This window comes from Pan troglodytes, chromosome 19 (genome assembly GCF_028858775.2).
Source record: "Pan troglodytes isolate AG18354 chromosome 19, NHGRI_mPanTro3-v2.0_pri, whole genome shotgun sequence".
NCBI classification, from domain to species: Eukaryota; Metazoa; Chordata; class Mammalia; order Primates; family Hominidae; genus Pan; species Pan troglodytes.
In genome coordinates, this window is record NC_072417.2 from 73292909 (window position 1) to 73315926 (window position 23018).

General features: G+C 55.1%; 1 protein-coding gene across 4 annotated transcripts; it reads left to right on the forward strand.

Annotated features, from left to right (window-relative positions):
- Window positions 1-1433: 1433 nt before the first annotated feature.
- Window positions 1434-22383, forward strand: CA4 (carbonic anhydrase 4). 4 transcript variants are annotated; one of them, XR_002940295.3, is made up of 9 exons: window positions 1476-1626; window positions 6844-6897; window positions 8031-8186; window positions 8897-9042; window positions 9160-9258; window positions 9531-9597; window positions 9753-9916; window positions 10700-10970; window positions 21860-22383. XR_002940295.3 is itself a non-coding variant. In XM_009432989.5 (8 exons), the coding sequence occupies exons 1-8, from the start codon at window positions 1569-1571 to the stop codon at window positions 10892-10894; spliced, it is 1011 nt and encodes a 336-aa protein (XP_009431264.1). In that variant the 5' UTR covers window positions 1434-1568; the 3' UTR covers window positions 10895-11020. The 4 variants fall into 4 exon arrangements, 2 of the variants coding, with proteins under 2 accessions (XP_009431264.1, XP_001140977.1); XR_675429.5 differs by having other exon boundaries at window positions 9459-9597; window positions 21860-21875; XM_009432989.5 differs by lacking the exon at window positions 21860-22383 and having other exon boundaries at window positions 1434-1626; window positions 9459-9597; window positions 10700-11020.
- Window positions 22384-23018: the final 635 nt, after the last annotated feature.

Genomic DNA, 23018 nt, shown 5'->3' on the forward strand with positions numbered 1-23018 from the left:
CTGGGGGTGGTTTTTATTCCCAGGAACAGGCTTCCTCAGTCCTGAAAGGGACATTTTTATAGCCCTGTGAACACAAATGCACTCCCCAGAATAGGCTCTGGGTGTGGAATCCCTCCTGTGGCTGTCATGGTCGCAGGCTGGTGATTACATTATACAGTGGTGTTGACAATAGAGCCCTAAGCCTGGCATGGACACCCCCTCCCCTCCCTCCTGCCTCTCTGTAGGATCAAAGCTGCTCTGTGAGGCTGTGTGATCCTGGGCCAGGAGCGGGGAGTCAGTCTCAACCCTAAGCAAGGAGGAAGCATCTTTGCCTGAATCCTTCTGGGGGAGGCAATCCCCCTTCAGAGGTCCCTAGCCCAGGTTCGAAGGTCGGTAGGGACTGAGAGGTTGGCAGCGGATGGGGAGTGGCTAAACCAGAAAAAGGGGGCTTCCTGTTGATGGGTTGATGGAGGAGGTCCAGGTCCACTGCCTGGTTCCCCGTCCCTCTCCCGCACCCCAGCCTGAGCTTCCCAAACTCCCACAGAAGCCCCCACCCCATGTGGGACACAGAGGACCTGCAGTAGCAGGAGGGCACAGCTAAGAGAGGAGACAAGAGGCAGCCTGGGGACATGGGGGGGACCCCATTTCCCCAAATGTTGGAGCCGCCCTTAAGGGAACTTCCCCTGGACTCCTCTGGAGATCTTGCCAGATGGGAGAACCAGGGGTCCATTCAGACCCCAGTCTCTTCCCATCTCATCTCTCCACCTGGGGGGCTCAAAGAACCTAGCTCCTCCCCTTTGACCCCATCAGCTTCTCCCTCACCGAATCCTCTTACAATCCATTTCTTAATTCTGCCCCATCAACCCTCCCTGGTCATCACATAAACACCAGCAAGGGCAGTAGTTTAGGGACAGCTTTGCTCTGTATTCGAAGAAAGGTCTTTGGTCTGCTTAGAAATTAAGTTTGGAGCAGCCTGGGAGGAAATAGAAGAGATGAGACCCAGAGAATCAATGACCACTGCCTAAGAGAGATAAGAGAGCCTTTCTGCGGCCACTGATTCAACAAACGGCATCACACGCCCCTCAGCCTCTCATCTCTTCGAGGCCATCTCCACCCCCAACCCCACCCCAAGGCCATTCCAAGGTCCCATTCAAGACCACTGCGCACGGGTGGCGCCAGAATGATCAAAGTCATCATCGGGGCACTCATCTTTGTGTGGGTCAAGCACTTTGTGGTGTCGTGTCCCTGTTCCCAAACCAGGGACCAGGAGTAGGATGGGGGAGGGGCAGGCCGCCGCTTCTGAGTGCAGAGGACGCGGAGTGGGTGAGGGGGCCTCGCGCACAGGGCAAGAGGTGGCCAGGCAGGGCGGGGGACCGGGGAGAGCGGAGGATTTCAGATGAGGGACAGGGGAAGGTGGAGAGGGGAGGGCAGGCCCCGCCAGGGGGAGGAGCCGCCTCCCGCGTCCAGCTGTCGGGGCTCCCTCCCGTCGCGGCTCCGCTATAAAACCCAGGCCGGCAGGATCGCTGCACCCGCGGCGGCCTCCTCGGTGCGCGACCCCCGGCTCAGAGGACTCTTTGCTGTCGCGCAAGATGCGGATGCTGCTGGCGCTCCTGGCCCTCTCCGCGGCGCGGCCATCGGCCAGTGCAGGTGAGCTCCCGGGCTCCGGCCCCAGGTGCCCCTCGGCGGTCCCCTCCGTGCCCCCAGCTCCCGCCCCTGCAGAGGATCCCCCCGCGGGCGACCGGTGAGCGTCGGTGGCGCTGGGGTCCCGGGTTGCGTGTGCGCCGGGGGCCGCGAGGGTGCGGGAGGACTGGGCAGCGCGCGAGCTTGTGTGTGCACACGCGTGTCCGCACCGGCTGGGGGAGCGTGTGCACGGGTGTGCGCGGTGAGGGTGTGTGCGCGTGGCCCGGCGAGACGAGTTGGGAGTCCCTGATAAGGATGCGTCTCAGGCCGGGCGCGGGTGCTCCAGCCTGAAATGCCAGCACTTTGGGAGGCAGAGGCGGGTGGATCACCTGAGCCCAGGAGTTCGAGACCAGCATGGCCAACATGGTGAAATCCCATCTCTACCAAAAATACAAACATTAGCCGGACGTGGTAGCACACGCCTGTAATCCCAGCTACTCGGGAGGCTGAGGCCGGAGAATCGCTTGAACCCAGGAGGTGGAGGTTGCAGTGAGATCACGCCACTGCACTCCAGCCTGGTGCTCCGTTTAAAAAAAAAAAAAAAAAAAAAAAAAAAAAGGATGCTTCTCGGACCCGCCTCAACGCACGCCTTCTTTTCTCACCCAGCCTCCTCCGTCTGCCCGTGGGTTTCCGTCTGTCCCGCTGGGACTCAGCGCTGGGTGACTGCCCCGCGGCCAGAGCAAGGGCGGTGTGGCAGGGTCCTGGAAGCCGCGCTTCCCACTCGGGTTCCTTGCCCCTGAGGGTCGCAAGCTCCCCTGGCCTCCCTAACCCCCAGCGCTGAATTGGGAGCCTGGCGGGGGCGGGGGGTGGGGGACCCGGAGCCCCAAGGCCTCTGCGGAGCCGGTCTTTCCGGACAGGGTGATTTTCGTTTAAAGATTAATGGTGAAGCCGAGCTCTTAATTATTCCTCTAGGTGGGAGGTGGCAGGAAAGGCATGTTAATATTTGATAAGGAGCTAAAGGCGCTTCAAGCGGCTGGGCACAGGGATCCGATCCTGGAGGCACCTTCTTTGCAACCCCAGACCCCATCACCGGAAGACCCCATCTGCCAGTTCTCAGCCCAACCACCCCTCGGATGGTTCTTGGGGTCCACGCAGGCTGAAACCTCCTCTCCCAAGTTAGGTGCTCCATCCTCAAAGCGGCGGAGTGAGGGGTGAAGGTGTCCTCTGCACAGAGAGGAGCCAGCGTGTGCCCTTTGCAGCAGGGACTGGCTGAGCTGTCGTAGATGGTCGAGGGGCACCTTGCAGCCTCTCCACCGGGCCCCTGGGAGAAGAAAGAGAAAAAGCAGAATGTGGAAACTTTTATTTGTAGGGTTGGACATTGGAAACCTACTAAGCAGCTATAAAGTAGAAAGAGAAATGCTTTGCAGTTCTGGTGCTTTGTAGCTGTGTGGTCTTGGGTAAGTCACTTCCTGTCCCATTTGCAAAACAGGTGTTGTCATTCTGACTTCAGGGGTTTTAAGCGTTTGAATAAGATAATGGGTTTAAGTGATTAGTGCGGTGCCTGTGTGGCACGTGGCTGGTGCGTCATATACCAAGTTTATGGGGCTCTCCCCCAAGCCTGGGGCCAGTGTCAGGAATGTGTCTCAGCTCACCCCTCACACAAGCTGCGATCCCCTTTAGTGCCAAGGCTTTCTGACTGGGACCTGCCTTCCATTCATCTTATCGAGGACTGAAGCTGAGAAGGGACCAGGTTGCACATGGAGACCCCCAGAGCATCTCTGTCCATTGAGACAAGAGGCCGGCTGAGGATATTTGGTCCCCTTCAGAGCCCCAGACCCCTGGCCGGGAGCGGCTGAGACTTTGCCCAGGAAACACTTGGGTTGTGCTGAGCTGTTTTTCAGGATTATCCCCTGTCCCTCAGAGGGGGAGGTGGGGTGAGCAAGGTCCATTAGAGAGGCTTCTTCAGCCATCTTGAAATAAGGGGGAGGGGTGGCAGGTCAGTCAGTGTGGGGGGCAGTAGCTGGGTGACAGGCGACTGACTTTCGGTCTCTAACCTCTGGTCAGGGTGGATGGACTAGGTAGGATGTGGCGCTGGACACCGAGACCTCTGGGTAGGTAGCCCCTCTCCTTCCCAAGCCCTCTTGGGAGTGGCCTGAGTCAGTGGGCTGGTACTTACCTGCAAGGGTGGCCCTCTCATTCAACGAAGACAGGAACCTGAGTGGTGGGTGCTCCTGCCACCAGCACCCCACCCTCATCCACCGACATGGACCTGACCCCTGGCCTTGACCTCACCACCATTATGTTTTCCTGGCTGCTGCTTCCTGAAGAAGGTAGTTACAAGTGCGTTCAGCCAAGCAGGTCAAAAGTCTCCATGATTAAGACAGTGGATCACAGGTCACCACTACAAACCTAGGAGCTGCGGCCAGAGCCAGGGAAGACCAAATTCCTAAGAAAAGCTAAGCCTGGACCAGATGGGCCCCAGGGAGGCTGTGAGGCGAGTTACAGGGGGCTCCACCCTTTGCAGCTGGCTCTTGGGGATGCTGGCTGAAGGGAGGCTTCTCCTGGAATGGCTGCCCCCGGGCCCTCCAGTCAGAGAAGAGGCCAGCCCAATCTTCAAAACCCCTTCCTCCTTCAAGACCTCTGCGGGTGGGGACATGGGATGATTATGGCAAGGAACTGTCATGGTGCAAATGCCCTCTGATTTATTATCTCCTCAGTCACCAGCACTGGGAATTTGGTGGCTGCACCTGTCAGAGGCGTTTGAACCAGAGTGACTCCATTTTGGGTGAGAGCTAGGAAAATGAGGCCGGGATTTGCTGGGCTGCATTATCAGAAAGTCAGGCATTTCTAGCCTCTAGATGTTTGCAGTTAAGGGAACAAATTAATAATATTTACTACACAGACCCAGACTTGGGAAGGTCCAGATACTCCGATATCTGGAAAGCAAAGGCATTCCTAATTTTGCTTTAAAAATAATAATGTTGGCTGGGCACGGTGGCTCACACCTGTAATCCCAGCACTTTGGGAGGCCGAGGCGGGTGGATCGTTTGAGGTCAGGAGTTCGAGACCAGCCTGGTCAACATGGTGAAACCCTGTCTCTACTAAAAATACAAAGATTAGCTGGGCATGGTGGTACATGCCTGTAATCCCAGCTACTCAGGAGGCTGAGGCAGGAGAATTGCTTGAAACTGGGAAGTGGAGGTTGCAGTGAGCCAAGAGCCCGCCACTGCCCTCCAGCCTGGGCAACAGAGCGAGACTCTATCTCAATAATAATAATAATAATATCAATTCTTGGATAATGTAGTAATTAAGAAAATTAATCCTTTATCACAAACCCTTGTAGCAGAGCACATGTCCCCATATATACAACGCATTGAATGCATTCCTTCCTTCTCTGACTTTTGGGAATGTCCTACTCTGTCTATGGAGTAGCTGTCCTTTCACCACTGCACTTTCTTAATAAACTTGCTTTTCCTTTGCACTGCAGACTCAACCTGAATTCTCTCTTGTGCAAGATCCAAGAACCCTCTCTTGGGGTCTGGATCGGGACCCCTTTCCTGTAACATGCCTTCTGTCAGAGGAAGATTATGGGACTCAGAATGTCAGATAACTCCCCTGTGGAGACTGAGCAAAGGCAGAGCAGGAGCTGGAGGCTTCGGAGCTCTGCCCCACTGCTGGGGTGGCGAGTGGCCACTGCCCTCTGCAGAATCCACCCACATGGGGGTGGTTCAGGTGCAGCAACTCCCAGGGACAGCAGAGCCCTGCCCGGGGCTGGGGATGGGCCATCAGGGGGAGGACACTGCAGCTCTGAAAAAGGCGATGCCAGCAGGGAAGGAGAGGCAGTGATCAGGGCAGGGAAACTCCAAAGCCCAAAGCGGCTCTTCGTGGCCAGTTAGTTTTCCTGGGGATGCTCCCTCATGGCTCCTTCCCCATCCTGTCCCCACTCCGGGGACTCTACCCTGGCTTAGACTACAAGAAGATGGGACTGTGGGGGGAGCCCAGGCAAGAAGGGAGAGGGTGGATGAGCTCAGAGGCCTCAGCTTTGGCTGAGTGGGAACCGTGCTTTTCTTAGGAATTTCCTCATCTTGATTTCTTTCCAAGTCACTTCATTTCTCTCCTCTCTCGGCCCCTCCTTGGCTTTGGCCATCTGCTCCCAAAAGGAGGCCATGGGGTGGGTGGGAGGGGTGGGGGGGAGGGAAGGAGTTGTCGATGGGATTTTACTAAGTGCCAAGCCGCCTGAAACCTCATTTAATCCTCCCCAAGGCCCTATGAGGTGGGTATGTTTGTCTCATGTTACAGATGATACAACTGAGGCTCAGAGAGCTTAAGGGACTTGCCCCCAAACCCATCTAAGCTCCCTGAGCGGCTCAGCCAGAATTCCAAGCTCTGGATGAGATGTTGTGTTCGCCCTGCTGGTGCAGCCTTTAAAAAAAATTAATAGACTTTATTTTTAGAGCAATTTTAGGCTCACATAAAAATTCAGCAGGAAGTACGGAGGGTTCCCATAGGCCCTTCTGCCCTGCATGCACTTTCCCCTCTTATTAACATCTTGCATCCATGTGGGACATTTGAGGTGCAGCCTTTTTTTCAGAGGTGCTGGGTTCTAGTGCCCTGAGGCAGAGCCCTCAGCCTGTCTCCAGAGATCAGGACTGTGCGGTTGAGGGGCAGGGGAGAAAGCCTGGCTGCTTTCCTCCTAGCGGGAGCTGTGAGACGCTAGCCAAGAAGGGATCTTAGTAACACAGGGTGAGACATTCTGGGGAGGGGCCGCCTAATCTCGTCCCTCATCTTGGATCTGGGAAGGCTGCCCGGCTGAACCTGACTCTATTGTCCCAGGAGCGGAGGCTGGGCCAAGTCCTCCTCTTCCACTCTCACCAGTCTCTTTTCCAGGTTTGGGGTCGGGGAGGTAAGCGCGGAGGAGGCTGCTGGTGACCAAAGGATGGAGTATCTAGGCCAGCCCCATGTTAGAGATGAGTGGCCTCAGAGGGCTTCCCTGGAGGGCCAGTGGCTGCTTGGCCTGGCCCTGCCTGGGGAACAGAGCCCTATGCCAGCGGACCGGTTGATCAGCCCCTGCTTGGTTTTCAATTGAGTCTCTTTTCCTGGGCCCTCAATCCTGCTGCCAGGAACACTCCATCCCAGCCCAAGAGGGGCTCCAACCCCAGGGGTAGGCCCAGCCTCTGATCCTCCTGTGTGTGTGAGCAACAAGACACACGCACGCACACTTCACACCCTTCCTCTCTGCTCCAGAGTCACACTGGTGCTACGAGGTTCAAGCCGAGTCCTCCAACTACCCCTGCCTGGGTGAGTACAGCCAGTCCAGGGGACTGCTCTTTGTGCACGGTGGGCACCACGCAGGCCGAAATGGAGACCCCGGAAGAGTGGGAAGGGGAGGGGTGATGGTGGCTTCCCAGGCAGATATCAGTTCCCAGCATACACACACACACACACACACACACACTCTCTCTCTCTCTCACACACACAGATATACAAACACACACACTCACACAGAAACACACAACACACACAAGCACACACTCTCACACTCACACACGCAAACACACACTCACACTCACACAAACCCACACTCTCACACTCACACACACAAACACACACTCACACTCTCCTGTCCTGGTGCTCAGGGACCAGGGAGCATAGAGTGACCTGAGTCTTCACTGGCACCTGCTGTCATCGAGAGGGCATGTTCCCTGTGGAATAAATCGGCAGCAGCATTAAAGGAAGAAAGGCGTTTTGCTGTTTCCCATAATAAAACGGGGAGTTGTTTCTATCCCAGTGACACCCCTTGCAGGGTGCCTGAGTGATGGTCCTTTACGGTCTGCTGTGTTTTGGTGACTGAGCAGTGCTGCCCGCTCCTGACCCTGGCCCACCTGGTGTTGGGGTCACCAGGGTTTGGGGAACCAGCTCCTCCAGGGTTACTCCTCTCCCACCCATTCCTCAGATGATGCTCAGCGCCCTTCATCAGCAGCCCCCCCGGGGGTCCCACTCCACAGTTTCCAAAGCCCTCTCCATCCGCCTCCTTTAAACTCTCTGACATCCCAGGGAAGCGGATTATCTCTGCAGTTCCCATTTTACATTTGGGAAACCCAGGGCTTGGAGAGGCCATGTGCACCACCTCATGAAGTTGTCCCTACCCCGGAGCTCACAGTCAACAGTTGGCAACCCTGTTCCCACCCTGTTCCACACTGGGGCTAGACTCCCCAGCCTTGCATGTATGTTTCTGTGGAGGAGGAGGAGGAGGGCCCAGGGAGGGCGAGAGTGGAGTTCTGAGCTGAGCATCCCTGCAGCACAGCCTTCAGGCCACCCCAAAGCGTTTCTGTGTGGGAACTGAGTGGGTGGGCCTGACTTCAGTGGGGTGGTGGGGGCTACACCTTGGTGCCAGGCACCCGACTCTCAGCCCACCTTCTCTCCATGCTCAGTGCCAGTCAAGTGGGGTGGAAACTGCCAGAAGGACCGCCAGTCCCCCATCAACATCGTCACCACCAAGGCAAAGGTGGACAAAAAACTGGGACGCTTCTTCTTCTCTGGCTACGATAAGAAGCAAACGTGGACTGTCCAAAATAACGGGCACTCAGGTGGGCTGGATGGAGGCCCCAGGCAGGCCTGGGCACCCAAGTTCCCCAAGGACTGAGAGAATGGGGCTCCTCCCAGGAGGGTGTGCCAGACCCAGGCCCATCTGTGCTGTGAGGTGGCTGAAAATCCCACGGGGGAGGACAGCTTCCAGGAGGAGAGAGCACTCTAGTATGTTTTCGTTACTTTTGTCAGACCAGTCTGGGATGGGGGGCAGGAAACGTTCCAGGAAGAAGGACATGTGCAAAGGCGCGGAGGCATGGAACAGCTCGGCGTGTTCAGAGGACTGACAGGAGCTCTGTGTGGAGGAAGGACAGACAGTGAAGCCAGGCGGAGCCCAAGCAAGGCCCAGGGGCAGCTGGGCTGGGGCCCAGGGGCAGATCACCCAGGCCTGAGGAGTTTGGACATTACCCCGAGGACACCAGGGCACCACAGAGGAGGTGGACGCAGAGGAGGCACCAGGACAGAGCTGCAGTTTGGGGCAGTGGAGGGTGCAGGAGAGGGGGAGGCAGGCAGGGAGACCAAGGAGGAGGCCAGGGAAAGGTCCGGGGCTGTCCCACCCTGCCCCACCCCGCGTCACCCCTGCAGGCCAGAACCAGAGCTCATGAAGGTTGGGAGGCAGGAGACAATGTCCCATCTGGGTGAAGCTGGGATGAGGAGCTGGAGGAGGCTGAGGGAGGCTGGTTCGAGGACTCTGCCCCTTCTGTGCCCCCAGTGATGATGTTGCTGGAGAACAAGGCCAGCATTTCTGGAGGAGGACTGCCTGCCCCATACCAGGCCAAACAGTTGCACCTGCACTGGTCCGACTTGCCATATAAGGGCTCGGAGCACAGCCTCGATGGGGAGCACTTTGCCATGGAGGTGAGGGCCCCTTCCCGACTGGGACCTTGTCTGGGCTCTGGGCGCGCACCTGCCTTGGGCAAGGAGGGTAGTCCAGGCCCTTCATAGGTCCCCTTTTCACCCCTCCACCCCGACCAGATGCACATAGTACATGAGAAAGAGAAGGGGACATCGAGGAATGTGAAAGAGGCCCAGGACCCTGAAGACGAAATTGCGGTGCTGGCCTTTCTGGTGGAGGTGGGACTCCCATCCCCCACTTCCCGGGGAACCTGGGGCTGAGAGCTTCTTCTTAGGATTCAGAGACCTGGGACTCCAGCGAGGCAGGAGGGGGCGGGGAGACTCCAACTTCCGCCTCTGTTTCTGGGGTTGCATGTCCCCGGGCCAGGTAGGGAGCCCAGAGCCTCAATCCCAGAAGCTGCCTGGCCTTCCGTCCCCAGATCGGGAGAATGAACTGGCCACCACCACTGGCTCCCTGCAGACTTTCTCAAGACCCTTCCCTCCCTTTCCAGGCTGGAACCCAGGTGAACGAGGGCTTCCAGCCACTGGTGGAGGCACTGTCTGATATCCCCAAACCTGGTGAGTCAGGATGGGGGAGAAGGGCTTGGGGTGAGGGGGGGGATTCCTCCCACAAAGGAAGGGGTGGGTGTGCGGGGAGCTGGGCTCTCAGAGTGCAGGGGAAGAGGGGCTCCTTCTCCCACCCTCACTGACAGTGTCCTCTGCCCCTATCTCAGAGATGAGCACTATGATGGCAGAGAGCAGCCTGTTGGACCTGCTCCCCAAGGAGGAGAAACTGAGGCACTACTTCCGCTACCTGGGCTCACTCACCACACCGACCTGCGATGAGAAGGTCGTCTGGACTGTGTTCCAGGAGCCCATTCAGCTTCACAGAGAACAGGTGCACAGGGCCTGGGGCAGGGCATGGGCTCCCACTGCCTGGCTCCCCAGAAATTATCCCTCTGTCTGCCCTCAGAGGTCCCTCAGGATACGGGTGGGGAGCCCAGGTAACTGAAGTCCAATGTTAATCATGGACATTCACTGAAGACAGGCAAGAAAAGCCTGAGCTGTTCCATCACCAGATTGGGGGCTAGACAGGAGGCAGGGGAAGGTGGAGTCATTCAGAAAATGGTGCTGGGGTTTCTATAATGAACTAGGCTCCGGGGAGACAGCAGTGAGCCCAAAGGACCCAAATCCCTACCCTTGCACTGCTTTCATTCCAAAACAGTGGTTCTCAAAGTGCGGCCCCTGGACCAGTGGAGTCAACATCATCACTGGGGGAATTTGTTAGAAATGCTAATCCTCAGAGCTACTGAATCAGGAACTCTGGGGGTGGAGCCCAGGCATCTGGGGCCCAACAAGCCCGCCCCCTAGCTGATGCTAACGCATGCTCAAGTTTGAGAGCCACTGCCCTGTAGTAAGAGTGACAAGAGAAGCAGGCATTGCGGGCCCCCTGGGGTGTGAGTGAAAGGAAGCCAATGGGCACTTAGCCTTCACCCATGCCACGCACCTCATTTACATCCCCTATTCTTATCATCTTCATGACCACCTTGAGAGCCAGGGGTTCAGAGCCCCTCTTTCCTAATGAGGGCTCCCAGGACAGGACGAGGTGCCTGCCTGAGGTCACACGGCAGGGAGTGCAGCTCCCCCTGCCCCGACCTGCTGAGCCCCATCACTTCCGCAGATCCTGGCATTCTCTCAGAAGCTGTACTACGACAAGGAACAGACAGTGAGCATGAAGGACAATGTCAGGCCCCTGCAGCAGCTGGGGCAGCGCACGGTGATAAAGTCCGGGGCCCCGGGTCGGCCGCTGCCCTGGACCCTGCCTGCCCTGCTGGGCCCCATGCTGGCCTGCCTGCTGGCCGGCTTCCTGCGATGATGGCTCACTTCTGCACGCAGCCTCTCTGTTGCCTCAGCTCTCCAAGTTCCAGGCTTCCGGTCCTTAGCCTTCCCAGGTGGGACTTTAGGCATGATTAAAATATGGACATATTTTTGGAGAAACCTTTCTCAAGTGTGTTTTTAGCCTTCCACAACTACCCCACCCTGTCCCCCTCCACCCACCCCTGTTCCCCCTGTTCCAGGGCGGGGGCTTTAAGGCCAGGAGATTTCTCCCAAGCAGGTACCACCAGGTGTCCCCATTCCCGTTCTATGTGAATTCCGTGTCTATACCCCACTCCCTTCTACCAGGACCTGGACCTTGGAGAGATGCTGAAGGCATCTTGGAGCTTCATCACAGCGGAAGCTAGAGGAGTTCCAATCTGATCTCTTCATCATATAGAGGGGGAAACTGAGGCTGAGAAAGACAAGGTTGGGGCTGGGCATAGTGATTCACGCCTGTAATCCCAGCATGTTGCGAGGCAGAGGCACGTGAATCACTTGAGCCCTGGAGTTCAAGACCAGCCTAGGCAACATGGTGAAGCCCTGTCTCTATAAAAAATACAAAAATTAACCAGGTGTGGTGGTGCACACCTGTAGTCCCAGCTACTCAGGAGGTTGAGGCAGGAGGATTGCTTGAACCCAGGAGGCGAAGGTTGCAGTGAGCTGAGATTGCGCCACTGCACTCCAGCCTGGGCAACAGAGCGAGAGAGAAGAGGCTGCTTGGCTGGCTGGAGGCCATATACTGAGGCTAGGGCAGAGCCGACTGCATGATGGCAGCCCCAGCCCTGTGCGTTCTCCCCTGTGCTAGGGGTGAAAGGGTGTCATGTGTGGGGATGGCCTAGGCAAGGTGGGCAAAAGGAAGTTCATTTGTTTGCTCAAAAATTTATTGAGCGTTTATGCTCTAGGCACTGGGGATATGGCAGAGAATAAAAGACAAAAATGCCTGCCCTCCTGGAGTTCACAGTCTAGTGGAGAGACAGCCCATAAATGAAGCAGGCATGTTGTCTAATAGATCGGGAGGCAGTGAGTGCATGGGAGAAAGAGAATTCAGGGCAGGGGGCCGGGCGCAGTGGCTCATGCCTGTAATTCCAGCACTTTGGGAAGCCGAGGCGGGCAGATCACCTGAGGTCAGGGGTTTGAGACCAGCCTGGCCAACGTGGCGAAACACCGTCTTTACTAAAAATACAAAAATTAGCTGGGCATGGTGGCGGGTGCCCGTAATTCAGCTATTCAGGAGGCTGAGGCAGGAGAATTGAGGCAGAGTTTGCAGTAAGCCAAGATTGAACCACTGCACTCCAACCTGGGTGACAGAGACAGACTCTGTCTCAAAAAAAAAAAAAAGAGAGAATTCAGGGCAGGGAAGGTGGGAAGCCCTGGGGGAAGGGGCGGCTGGGAGGAGGCCAGAGATGGAGGCCTCTGGAGACTGCAAATGTTGAGGTGCGGCAGGGAGGGAGCCTTCCAGAGAAACAGCAGGGAGGAGTAGAGGGAGGGAGGGAGGGAGGAAGCAGGGGCAGGGGAGGCAGAAGAGTGAGGTGGAGGGCATTGGTTTGGAGCAGGGAGGGGAGCTATAGAGGTGAAGGCAGAACGCAGGGACAGTTCAGGGGCTGCCGCAGTGCCCAGGAGCTGATCTGCTGATGGGTTAGCAGTGAGATATGAGGGAGAGCTCATGGGGGTGTCCAAGGGTGTGGGGCTTGGTCCCTTGGGACTTGTCAGGAAAGTCCCCACCACCACGGTGATTACATCTCTAATGGGTTGTTTTCCCTCCTGTGGCCAGAGGGAAGTGGAGGGAGAGACTGGGAGGAGGCTGGTGAGAGGGGGTCCAGGACACCAGAATGAGAAGGAAAGAAGGGGACCCACGTGGTCCCCAAGCCAGGTCAGGCCCCAGGTGCCAGGAACTGAGGGCCCGCAGCTGTCAGACCTCATCATCAGGAGTAGGACTGGATTTTGGAATTCGTGAGCCTTGGAGTGGGGTTGGCTGAGTGAATGGGGCACCCAGGTTTCCCTGGCTGGGTGAGGACCCCTTTGGCAGGCTGAGAGTCCGGAGGTAGAGAGCTTCCTCACAGGAAGGCGTGCCCACCAGGAGGGCACTGAGGGATTCCATCACCTGGTTCTAGAATCCCTTGCTGGCTGTGGGAGGGGAGCTGGTGGGAGAAGGTGGTCTCTAAGCCTTCTCCCACCCCGTGCCCCCCATGCCCCTGACCACCCCCAGTCAGCCCAGGGAGAGGAAAGACGGCTGCTCCCCTCCCTCCTCCCTTTCCCTCTGTCTTCCCTTGTGTAACCAAAAATAAGTCCCCCCTCCCTTCCCTGGTGACCACGCAGCTGTGGGGGAGGGGTGGTATTGCTGTTGCCATGGCAACCGCAGGCTGCCTGTCAGCGGGGGGTGTGTGGACGCAGAACCTGGAACCTGTTCTTTGGTTCCCACACAGACTGCAGGGGATCTAAGCTGCCCCCTCAAGGATCAGGGCTCTGAGGTCAGAATGGCCCCTCCCAGCTCCCCAATGGCACCCCATCCCCACCCCCATCCCTGCCCTCCAGGCAACCTTAGTGAATAATGTGGCAGCAGGACCAGGAAGTCCTGGCCTTTCCCACCCAAGGCAGAAGGTGTTCGACCTTCCCCATCCCCCTGGTCCCTAAATCATAAACCTGGCCAGCAGGAGCCAGAACGGGCACAGCTTGTCCAGGGCCTGGGGCTCTGGCCACCTCCCATGTCCTGCCTGCCCTCCCTGCGGCCCAGAGGCCACAGCAGGTGCTGCCAGCACTCAACTCCCAGCCAAGTCACCAGGGCCAGTCACAGCAGAAGTGGGCAGCTCACCCCGGGCACTGTCCCCCACCTCCCGAGGCTGCCACTGATGGCGTTCCTTCCTGTGAACATGCGTGTGTTCATGAAGAGCTTCCTGTTTTTAGTAAATTCACTCCCTCCATGCGGCCTCCACCACCCCCAGCAGACCCCCACCCTGGGGATGGTGGCTCTGAGTTCCCTGTGCCCAGTCTGGCCTGGCTTCTGAGACAGTTCCCTCTGAGGGCGAGGGAGGAGAACCCCCTTATTCACAAAGAGGGTCCAGCCTGGCCCCTGAGCCCTCCTTTCATTCATTTCTGATGCCCCGTGGGTGACTGCATGCGGTACACACACACACACACACACACACACACACACACACACACCGGCCTTCACTCCTTCACCGTAGCTGGCCAGGCCTGGGGAAGGCTCACGGGCTGATGGTTTTGCCTGCACCCTGACTTCTCTGAGGGTCACTGGCCGGCACCCAGCACAGCATAAAGCACATTTTGGGGTGCCCATCGTGTTCCAGGTGGGGGCCGTGCTGCAATCCCATTGGGGTGGTGTTATCCCTCCCACAGCACGGATAAGGAAGCCCCAAGGCACAGAGAGGGACGGGGCACTTGTCAGAACCTGGGGCCACTCCCCTGTGCCTCCTTGGCTCCCCTGGCCGGCTCTCTCCTTTGGCTGAGCCATCTGTGTCCAGGGGCAGGGTGGGGGCTGCAGCACCCTGTCCCACCCATCTCCGCTGGTTGCTCTCCATCCCCAGTGGGCCGCCTCTTTGGCCCCCTGTTTAGATTCGGCATCCGGGTGGGAGCCAGGGGCTAAAAATATTCCTCATGTGTTTAGATGGTTCTTGGAAAATAAACTTCCCCATCTTGGCTCTTGGTTTGCACACTTGCTGGCCCTGCTTCCTGTGGCTCTGATCTGACAATGTAGGGGTGGGGGAGGAAGGTGGGGCGGAGGAGGGTCTACAGGGGGCCCAGAGTCGTGGGGGCGGTGTGGACGTCTGCCCATGGTTCGTGCAGGCTGCCGTGTCTTAAAACTCCAGGGGGCGCCTATACCGACAGGGCCTTGTGAACGGTGCCCCCAACGTGGTGCAACCCTGAGGCTCTGAGCTTGTGTGTGTGTTGGGGTGGGAAGAGGCAAGGAAGCTAGTGGCTCCATGGGCACGGAGGCATGCTCCCTGCTCTGGGCCTCGGTTCATCCATCTGCAGAAGGGGCTACCCTTGGTCCCCCCATCTAATTGGGCAAGGCTGTCCCCGGCTCCTGCTGTCCCCGGTGACCTCGGAAGGAAGGCCAGGCCTCTCTGAGGTTGGGGAACTGTTCCTGCACCTCGCACTACACATGTCCTAGCCGCTCTGTTTGTTTATCTGAGAGGGACAAAGGCATTCTTTCCCCCAGGGACAAAGGACGATGTCCAAGGCCCAGGGAGGGGCTTCCTTTGGAGAAGAGCTGCGGGACAGAAGAGTCAGTTCCTTCCGCAGAGCCCTCGGCTGGACACGTGGGAGGCTCCTCAGGTTGTTCCAAGTGTCAGCTGCGGCAAGGCCTGGAGGACAGGAAGAGGGCAGCGGAGCAGGACACAGGGAAGGGATGTGGGTGCATTCTGGAACAAGATTTAATCTTCCATCAAGATTTAGTCTTTCAGCCAGGCGCAGCGGCTCACACCTGTAATCCCAGCACTTTGGGAGGTCAAGGCGGGAGGATCACTTGAGCCTGGGAGTTTAAGATCAGCCTGAGTAACTTAGGGAGATCCTGTCTCTACGAGGGGGAAAAAAAGAAGCCAGACATGGTGGCACGCCTATGGTCCCAGTTACTTGAGACGCTGAGGTAGGAGGATGGCTTAAGCCCAGGAGTGCAGGCACCATTGCACTCCAGCCTGGGCAACAGAGAGAGACCCTGTCTCAAAAAAGGAAAAAAAAAAAACAAACGTAATCTTCCTTCCTCCCTCCCTCCCTCTCTCTCTCTCTTTCTCTTTTTCTTTCTTTCTTTCTTTTTTTCTTTCTTTCTCTTTCTCTTTCTTTCTTCCTTCCTTCCGTCTTTCTGTCCTTCCCTCCCTCCCTCCTTTCTTTCTTTTTCTTTCTCTTCCTTCCTTCCTTCTGTCCTTCCCTCCTCCCCTCCCTCCAGTCTGTCTTTCTTTCTTTCTTTCTTTCTTTCTTTTTCTTTTTTCTTTTTCTTTCTTTTTATACAGTCTCACTCTGTTGCCCAGGCTGGAGTGCAGTGGCACGTTTTCGGCTCACTGCAACCTCTGCCTCCTGAGTTCAAGTGATTCTCCTGCCTCAGCCTTTCGAGTAGCTGGTACTACAGGCGCATGCCACCATGCAGCTAATTTTTTTCATATTTTTAGTAGAGATGGGGTTTTGCTATGTTGGCCAAGCTGGTCTCGAACTCCTGACCTCAGGTGATCCACCTGCCTCGGACTCCCAAAGTGCCGGTATTATAGGCATGAGCCACCATGCCCGGCCTTAATCTTTCAACAAACACTATTATTTCCTCTGTGCCAGGGACAGAGGATTTAGGGAGGAAAATCCTAGTCTGGGCTCTTCCTCCGAGACTCCCAACTGCAGGGCAGGCAGACACAGCAGGCACAGGAGCACCAGGTCTATGACACAGAAGCCAAGAGAGGAATGCAGAAACATCCGGGCATGCAGCCCAGACTCACACCGGCCTGGGGTGGAATCCCCCTCCATTGCTGACTCTCTAGGTGCCCTTGGTAGTTTAATTCATTTTTCTGAGCCTCAGTTTCCTCATCTGTGAAATGGGGGTGATGACAGCATTTACCTCATGGGCTTGTTGTCAAGATGAAACAAGATGCCGGGACAAGAGAAGATATTCAATAATTTATAATTATTATGGTGATTCTTTTTATTGGAGAGAGCAATGAAGGACAGGCAAGACCCACAGGTGGGGAGTAGGGAACACTGGGCGGAGGCTGGAATTATGCAGAGTGATGCATAATGAACTCTGATCTGTGGTTGGTGGCAGTTCTTTCCTATCCAAGGGAGAAAACTTAAGACCCTTCAAGGGGCCAACTTCTCTGCCCAGACACTTAGGGACATCCCTCAGCACTCTGTCCCAACCGTACACAGAACAGTTTACAGAGGAAGATCTCCCAGCCTGACCTTCACCTAGAATTGTCTAAGGTCACCCAGAGCATCAGAGGGAGAAAAGGGGGCCCTCTGAGCCCCAGGACTGCCCTGCAGTTCTTATGTCCTGCCTTAGGGGGTAGCAGGTGCAGAGTTCAGAGTCAGGCTGAGCCCACATCCCTGAAAGAAGGGGCTCTCAGCCAGGGCTCCTCCTGCTTTCTCACTGTGGGGATTGATCGGGTTGGGGACCAATTTCCCATTTCATTTTCCTCTAACGCTTCCTCTCCCACTTCCCCAGGAGCCGCGGGATTACACACGTGTCTATCTCTCTGCTGCTGGCTCTGTCCCTGGCTCTGCCTCCCACAAGCCTATCCTGTGTAGAGTTGCTGCAGGCTCCCCCAGCACAGGATGAGTGCCTGCCCCTGTCCCCACCCTTGGCTTCAGTTTTGTCTAGATGGGTTCACCTAGACAAAATACAGGCTGCCCAGTTACATCTGAATGTCAGATAAATAACAAATCCTTTTTTTTTTTTTTTTTTTAGTATATCCCTAAATTACATGGGACATACTTACACCAGAGCATTATTTGTTATTTACCTGAAATTTAAATTTAACTGGTTGTCTTGTACTTTTATTTACTAGGTCTGGTGACCCTACCTCCATCCCACTTATAAGAGGAAGACTGAAGCCAAGAGAGAAGGGTGGGCAAGAGAAAGAGACTGACAGCCCAGGCCTGCTGCCACTCCTTCCTCCTCCTGGTCACCTACCTCCGTAATGGGGCACACCTTCTAGTAACTGATAACAGACTGATCAAGGGGTTTTCCCTCCTGTGTGATTCTGGTGTTGGGCTTCCTGTGGGCAGGGCAGCTGGGAGGGCATTGGAGGCCCATCTGCCTGTAGATTTCCTCCTCGCTGACTCAGCCTCCCAAGTAGCTGGGATTACAGGCACCTGCCACCATGCCGGGCTAACTTTCTGTATTTTTAGTAGACACGGGGTTTCGCCATTTAGCCGGGCTGGTCTTAAACTCCTGAGCTCAGGCAATCCTCTCTCCTCTGTCTCCTAAAGTGCTAGGATTACAGCCATGAACCACCATGCCCGTCTTGAATTTTTGACTGTGTGTCTTTAGGATAGATTTTTATAAGTGAAGTTTCTGGTTCAAAGGGTAAATGCCTATGTAAAATTGCTAGATATTGACACATTCCTCAAGAAACTAATTTCTATTGCATCTGGCAAAATTATTTGCTGTGCTTTATATAGCACTTAATCCTTAGAATAACAGTCAGAGATGAGTATGTCTATTTTCTTCATTTTCAGATGAGGAAACGAAATACACAGGACATAAGGCTAACAAATAGAGCTGAGATTTGGCCAGGTGTGGTGGCTCATGCCTGTAATCCCAGCACTTTGGGAGGCCAAGGGGGGGCGGATCACCTGAGGTCAGGAGTTCGAGACCAGCCTGGCCACATGGTGAAACCCTGTCTCTACTAAAAATACAAAGATTAGCCGGGCGTGGTGGCATGTGCCTGTAATCCCAGCTACTCTGGAGGCTGAGGCAGGAGAATTGCTTAAACCTGGGAGGTGGAGGTTGCAGTGAACTGAGATGGTGCCAACGTACTCCAGCCTGGGTGACAAAGCAGGACTCCATCTCAAAAAACAAAAAGAAAACCCCCCAAAAAACAAATAGAGCTGAGATTTGAACCCAGAAAGTCTGATACTTGAGTCCGCACACTTACAATTGCTACATTGTACTGCTTTTCTGAAGAAAATTGAGAGGTAAAGGAACTTGTCCCTTGCCAGCGAATGAATGACAAAATGGGGAATTGAACCCAGATCTGCAAACCCAGCAGTCCTTGCTGCTTCCCTTATACTGAGTGCTGCTGGCCTCCAAGTGTTTCTTGTTCTGTGTTTCTACATGGACGCTTACAGGGAAGCATGGGTGCAGAAATCGCCAGGCCAGTCAAGGACGCTGGGATGTGTGCTGACCCTAGCCCTGGAGCGTTCTCCCCCACCACTCCCCGCAGTCTTGCTTCCTCTTGTGAAGTCTACGTGCCAGCAAAGACCCAGCCTGTGAGGCCTGACCTGATCTCTGCTCCTTGTCTGCTCCCCCAGCAAGAGTCCCTGAGGAAAAGAATGGGGAATCACGTCTTAGTCATCAGAGCATCGAAGTGCCCAGGCCAAGGCTGGCCACACAGAGGGAGGGCAGGTGGCAAATGTTTGCAGCACGAGTGAATAAAAGGAAAAATGATAGCAAAGAATGGAACTACCAGGCACCATTCCAGGGCTGGGACTAAATATTTACCTTACCCATTGGGCAAAGATAAGCCTGGTTTTCCAGGCTCTATTTATGCCAGCTTTCCTTCAGGGGCTGACACAGTCAACCTGGTATCATTACAGCTTGAATAGCGGTTTCCACATGTGGGATCTGGGTGTACAAGGTGCTTGATCCTCAGATTCTGCTATTCCCTAGCTCCATGTGTCTTCCCCAGGGAATCCGCTTCCCAGTCCTTGAGCCCTAGGTGGCTTTGCACCTCCATTCTGCTGCCTGGTCTGTCCTCAGTCTCCATGAGGCTATTGAATCGGGGTTCATTCTACTCTAGATGAAGCTGTGTATCCTTGTTTAGCCCCTGAGGTCAAGCCACATCAGGAGCTGCTTACAACATGACAGGACAGACTTGCCTGGGTCTACTGCCTCAGTGGCCTTCTGCGAGACACCTCTCTTAAGGGAATAGGGTTGGGTATGACAAGCTGGGTCCAAGTGAAGCTTCAGAGATGTAGAGATGTAGGGGAGGAGGGACTCTGAGTTCAGTGTGGCAACCACTCAGCCTCTGGGACTCACACCAGGGGCATAAGGAGAATGGAAGCTGCATGTGGAAAAGGGAAGGGTAATTTCTTTTTGTTTTTTGGGGGGGCGTGGGGAAGGGTGATTTCTTTTTTTGGGGGGAGAGGAGGAGGTGGGGAAGGGTGATTTCTTTTTATTTTTGGGGGGGAGGTGAGGAAGGGTGATTTCTTTTTTTGGGGGGGCAGGTGGGGAAGGGTGATTTCTTTTTTTGGGGGGGGAGGTGGGGAAGGGTGATTTTTTTGGGAGGGGGTGGGGAAGGGTGATTTCTTTTTTTTTTTCGGTGGGGAGGTGGGGAAGGTGATTTTGTGGAAATACGAACAGCTCTGCTTTGGGAAAGCCTTCGTGGAGTGTGAAGGGAGCAGTGAGCAACTCTGGCCCCTGGTGTCCTGCCTGGGAGGCAATGCCTAGAGGCAGTGGTCACGTTGGGTGAGGGGTGCCCAGAAGATCGGGTGGTCCCTCTCAGAGGACACCACGTGGCAGCTGAAAGGACTAGTTGAAGAGCACACTTGAGATACCCTCTGGAGGCTGCCATCAGTACTTAGAGGGAGAGTGGGTCTTTGCAGGGGGATAAAGGAGAACCAATGAAACCTGGGTCATTACAGCGAGTGACCTTTCACTGGGCCTGAGGCTGCTATAACCAGGAAAACACAGCCAGTGTGGAAGCAGATTCACAACCAGGCACGGTGACTCGCGCCTGTAATCCCAGCAGTTTGGGAGGCCAAGGTGGGCAGATCACCTGAAGTCAGGAGTTTGAGGCCAGCCTGGCCAACATGGTGAAACCCCATCTCTACTAAAAATATAAAAATTAGCTGGGCATGGTGGTGCATGCCTGTAATTCCAGCTACTTGGGATGCTGAGGCAGGAGAATCTCTTGAGCCTGGGAGGCGGAGGTTGCAGTGAGTTGAGATCATGCCACTGCACTCCAGCCTGGGCAAGAGAGAGAGAGAGACTCCCTCTGTCTCAAAAAAAAAAAAAAAAAAAGCAGCAGCAGCAGCAGCAGCAACAGCAGATTCGCAGATTCATGGAGATACTACTGCTTGGAATTTGGTGATGCTTCAGGGAGTGGGGCCGGAGCTGGCCTATGCTCCAGACAGGCATAAACTATCAACGTAAACACAATTACACCTAAGCCTCTGCAGGCATGGTGCTGATGCTGCCCCCTCCCAAGGGGGTACCATCTGGGTGGGTACAGGCCCTGGAGGCTGACTTTTTTATTTTTTTTAAGATGGAGTCTTGCTCTGTCACCAGGCTGGAGTGCAGTGGCGCAATCTCGGCTCACTGCAACCTCTGCCTCCTGGGTTCAAGTAATTCTCCTGCCTCAGCCTCCCAAGTATCTGGGACTACGGGCATGCGCCACCATGCTCAGCTGATTTTTTTGTATTTTTAGTAGAGATGGGGTTTCACCATGTTAGCCAGGATGGTCTCAATCTCCTGACCTCGTGATCCACCTGCCTCAGCCTCCCACAGTGCTGGGATTACAGGCGTGAGCCACCGCCCCCGGCCAATGCTGACAATTTTCAAGTCAGCTATGGAGTTTGAATTTTCCTCCAAATTTACACTGGCTATTTCCCCAGTTCAAATTAGGCCTGACTGGTTTCTCTTTCTCTTTCTTTTTTTCTGAATACATATCAGTTTTGGATTGAGGCCTAACATTTCCACTACCATCCAGAGGAGAGATGAGAAAACCAGAGTTGGGCTCTTAATCCCAGGGGAAAAAACAATGGTCTGCTCTGGAACGCTGCAGAGTCAGGGTTGAATGAATGCAGGAGTGGGGCAGGCAGCCGGGGAGTGTGTCGGCCACGTGACAAGCCTGCCATGGTGTCCAGATGGACATGTGGTATTTGGTTTAAAGCTCACGCTACTGGGGCATAAACAGCTGAGGATAAATGATCAGATTCAATTGTTCTCTCCTTTCCCAGGAAAGGCCAGGAAGGAAAAGGCCCCAGTTTAAGGGAGAAGGCATTGTCCTCAGTGGATGAAGCATAGTCAGGTAGCCCGGTCTGGCAGGGGGCCAGTGGGGAGCACGAGATTCTCATGGCTGCTGTGGCTGGTGGCCGCCTTTACAACAATAGCATATTGGACTCCTGTCCTTCCCATCCCACCTCTGAAACGATCACATCCATGTTAAATCTCTGATAAGATACTATCAGATACTCCAAAGTCCAATTTGGAACTACAGTCTTTGCTTGACTCAATCCAGAATCCTTTCTCTCTCCCTGGTCCTATCTCCCCATCTAATCGCCCTCAATTCTTCTTTCTATCCAGCTGCTAAGGTCCCTGGGCCATCAGAAGTGAATAGAACAAACCTAAGACATCACTCTCCATCAAGAGGCCTGCATGACTATTTACATCATCTTCCAGGAAGAAGAGGAGGAGCTGCTTTGGGGACACCCACTTCCTCTCCTTACGTAACAACACACTGCATTTGCACAAGTGTCCTTGGTTGTAAAGGGTTCCACACTCACTTTCTTATTCAGGGCTTATTACAAGCCTCTCAGGTAGCTATGGTCATGGTACCCTGATCCCTTGTCAAAGATGAGCCCACTGAGGCTCATCTGAGCCCACTGAGGCTCAGGCTACTGTTGTGCCAGGAGTTGCTAAGTGGTGGATCACAGACTCCAGTTCAGGGGGAGGTAGGGTGGTAAAGAAGCAGCTGGATGAACCTGGGTTTGAATCCAGCTCAGAAATGTTCCATCTGTGTGACACCACAGGCAAGTGACTTAACCTGATTGAGCCTCAGCTTCCTGATCTAGAAAAAGGGGTGACCATACATCCCTCATAGAGCTGTGGTGAGCATTTACGAATCACGAGTGAAACATGCATAGCATGGGGTTTGGCAGATAGAAGTCCAGTAAATGTCTAAGCCCATCTCCAGCGTTTCTTCTGGTTCCAAGCTCAGGACTATCCTTTAAGCTAAGTGGTAGATACTCAATGAACATGTTTTGGATGATTTAGCCCTCTCCTTTCCCCCATCCCTCCCCAAGTGAGAGGATGTTTATTTGCAGCTCTGTGCTGCAGAGAGCTCTGCAAACAAGGATTGGCAGCAGTAACTTTCTCCAGCTGGCACAACAATGAAAGGCCACAGGCCCTGGGGCTGCTCCCTATGGATGTCCAGGGAACAGAGGCCAGGCAGCAGGCTGACTGCTCCGGGCACTCCCTGTGGCTTCTTCACTCTAGCTGGCTACCCAGTATACTGAGTAGCAAAATGGCCTTTGAAGAGGCCCACCCTGTGGCCATGATTTCTAGCAGACCAAATGAGAGTGTTCTCCTGGGAGCACTGTCAACTCCTCTTGCTGGAGACAATTCTCTGGGAGCTCCTCAGACCCTACTGGAGCACTGTGTGCTTGGCTTTCTGAATGCTTAGAGGTGACAGGTGCTTTAGCGGACATCCAATCCACAGCGGTTGCCCAGGCAGCACTACACC

Excerpts from the sequence above, each read along its gene's own strand:
- CA4 (XM_009432989.5), top strand. The coding sequence starts at position 1,569 with ATGCGGATGCTGCTGGCGCTCCTGGCCCTCTCCGCGGCGCGGCCATCG. Across the intron at positions 9,259-9,458 it reads TGCTGGCCTTTCTGGTGGAG|ATCGGGAGAATGAACTGGCC; the intron begins GTGGGACTCCCA and ends TTCCGTCCCCAG. Across the intron at positions 9,598-9,752 it reads GTCTGATATCCCCAAACCTG|AGATGAGCACTATGATGGCA; the intron begins GTGAGTCAGGAT and ends CCCCTATCTCAG.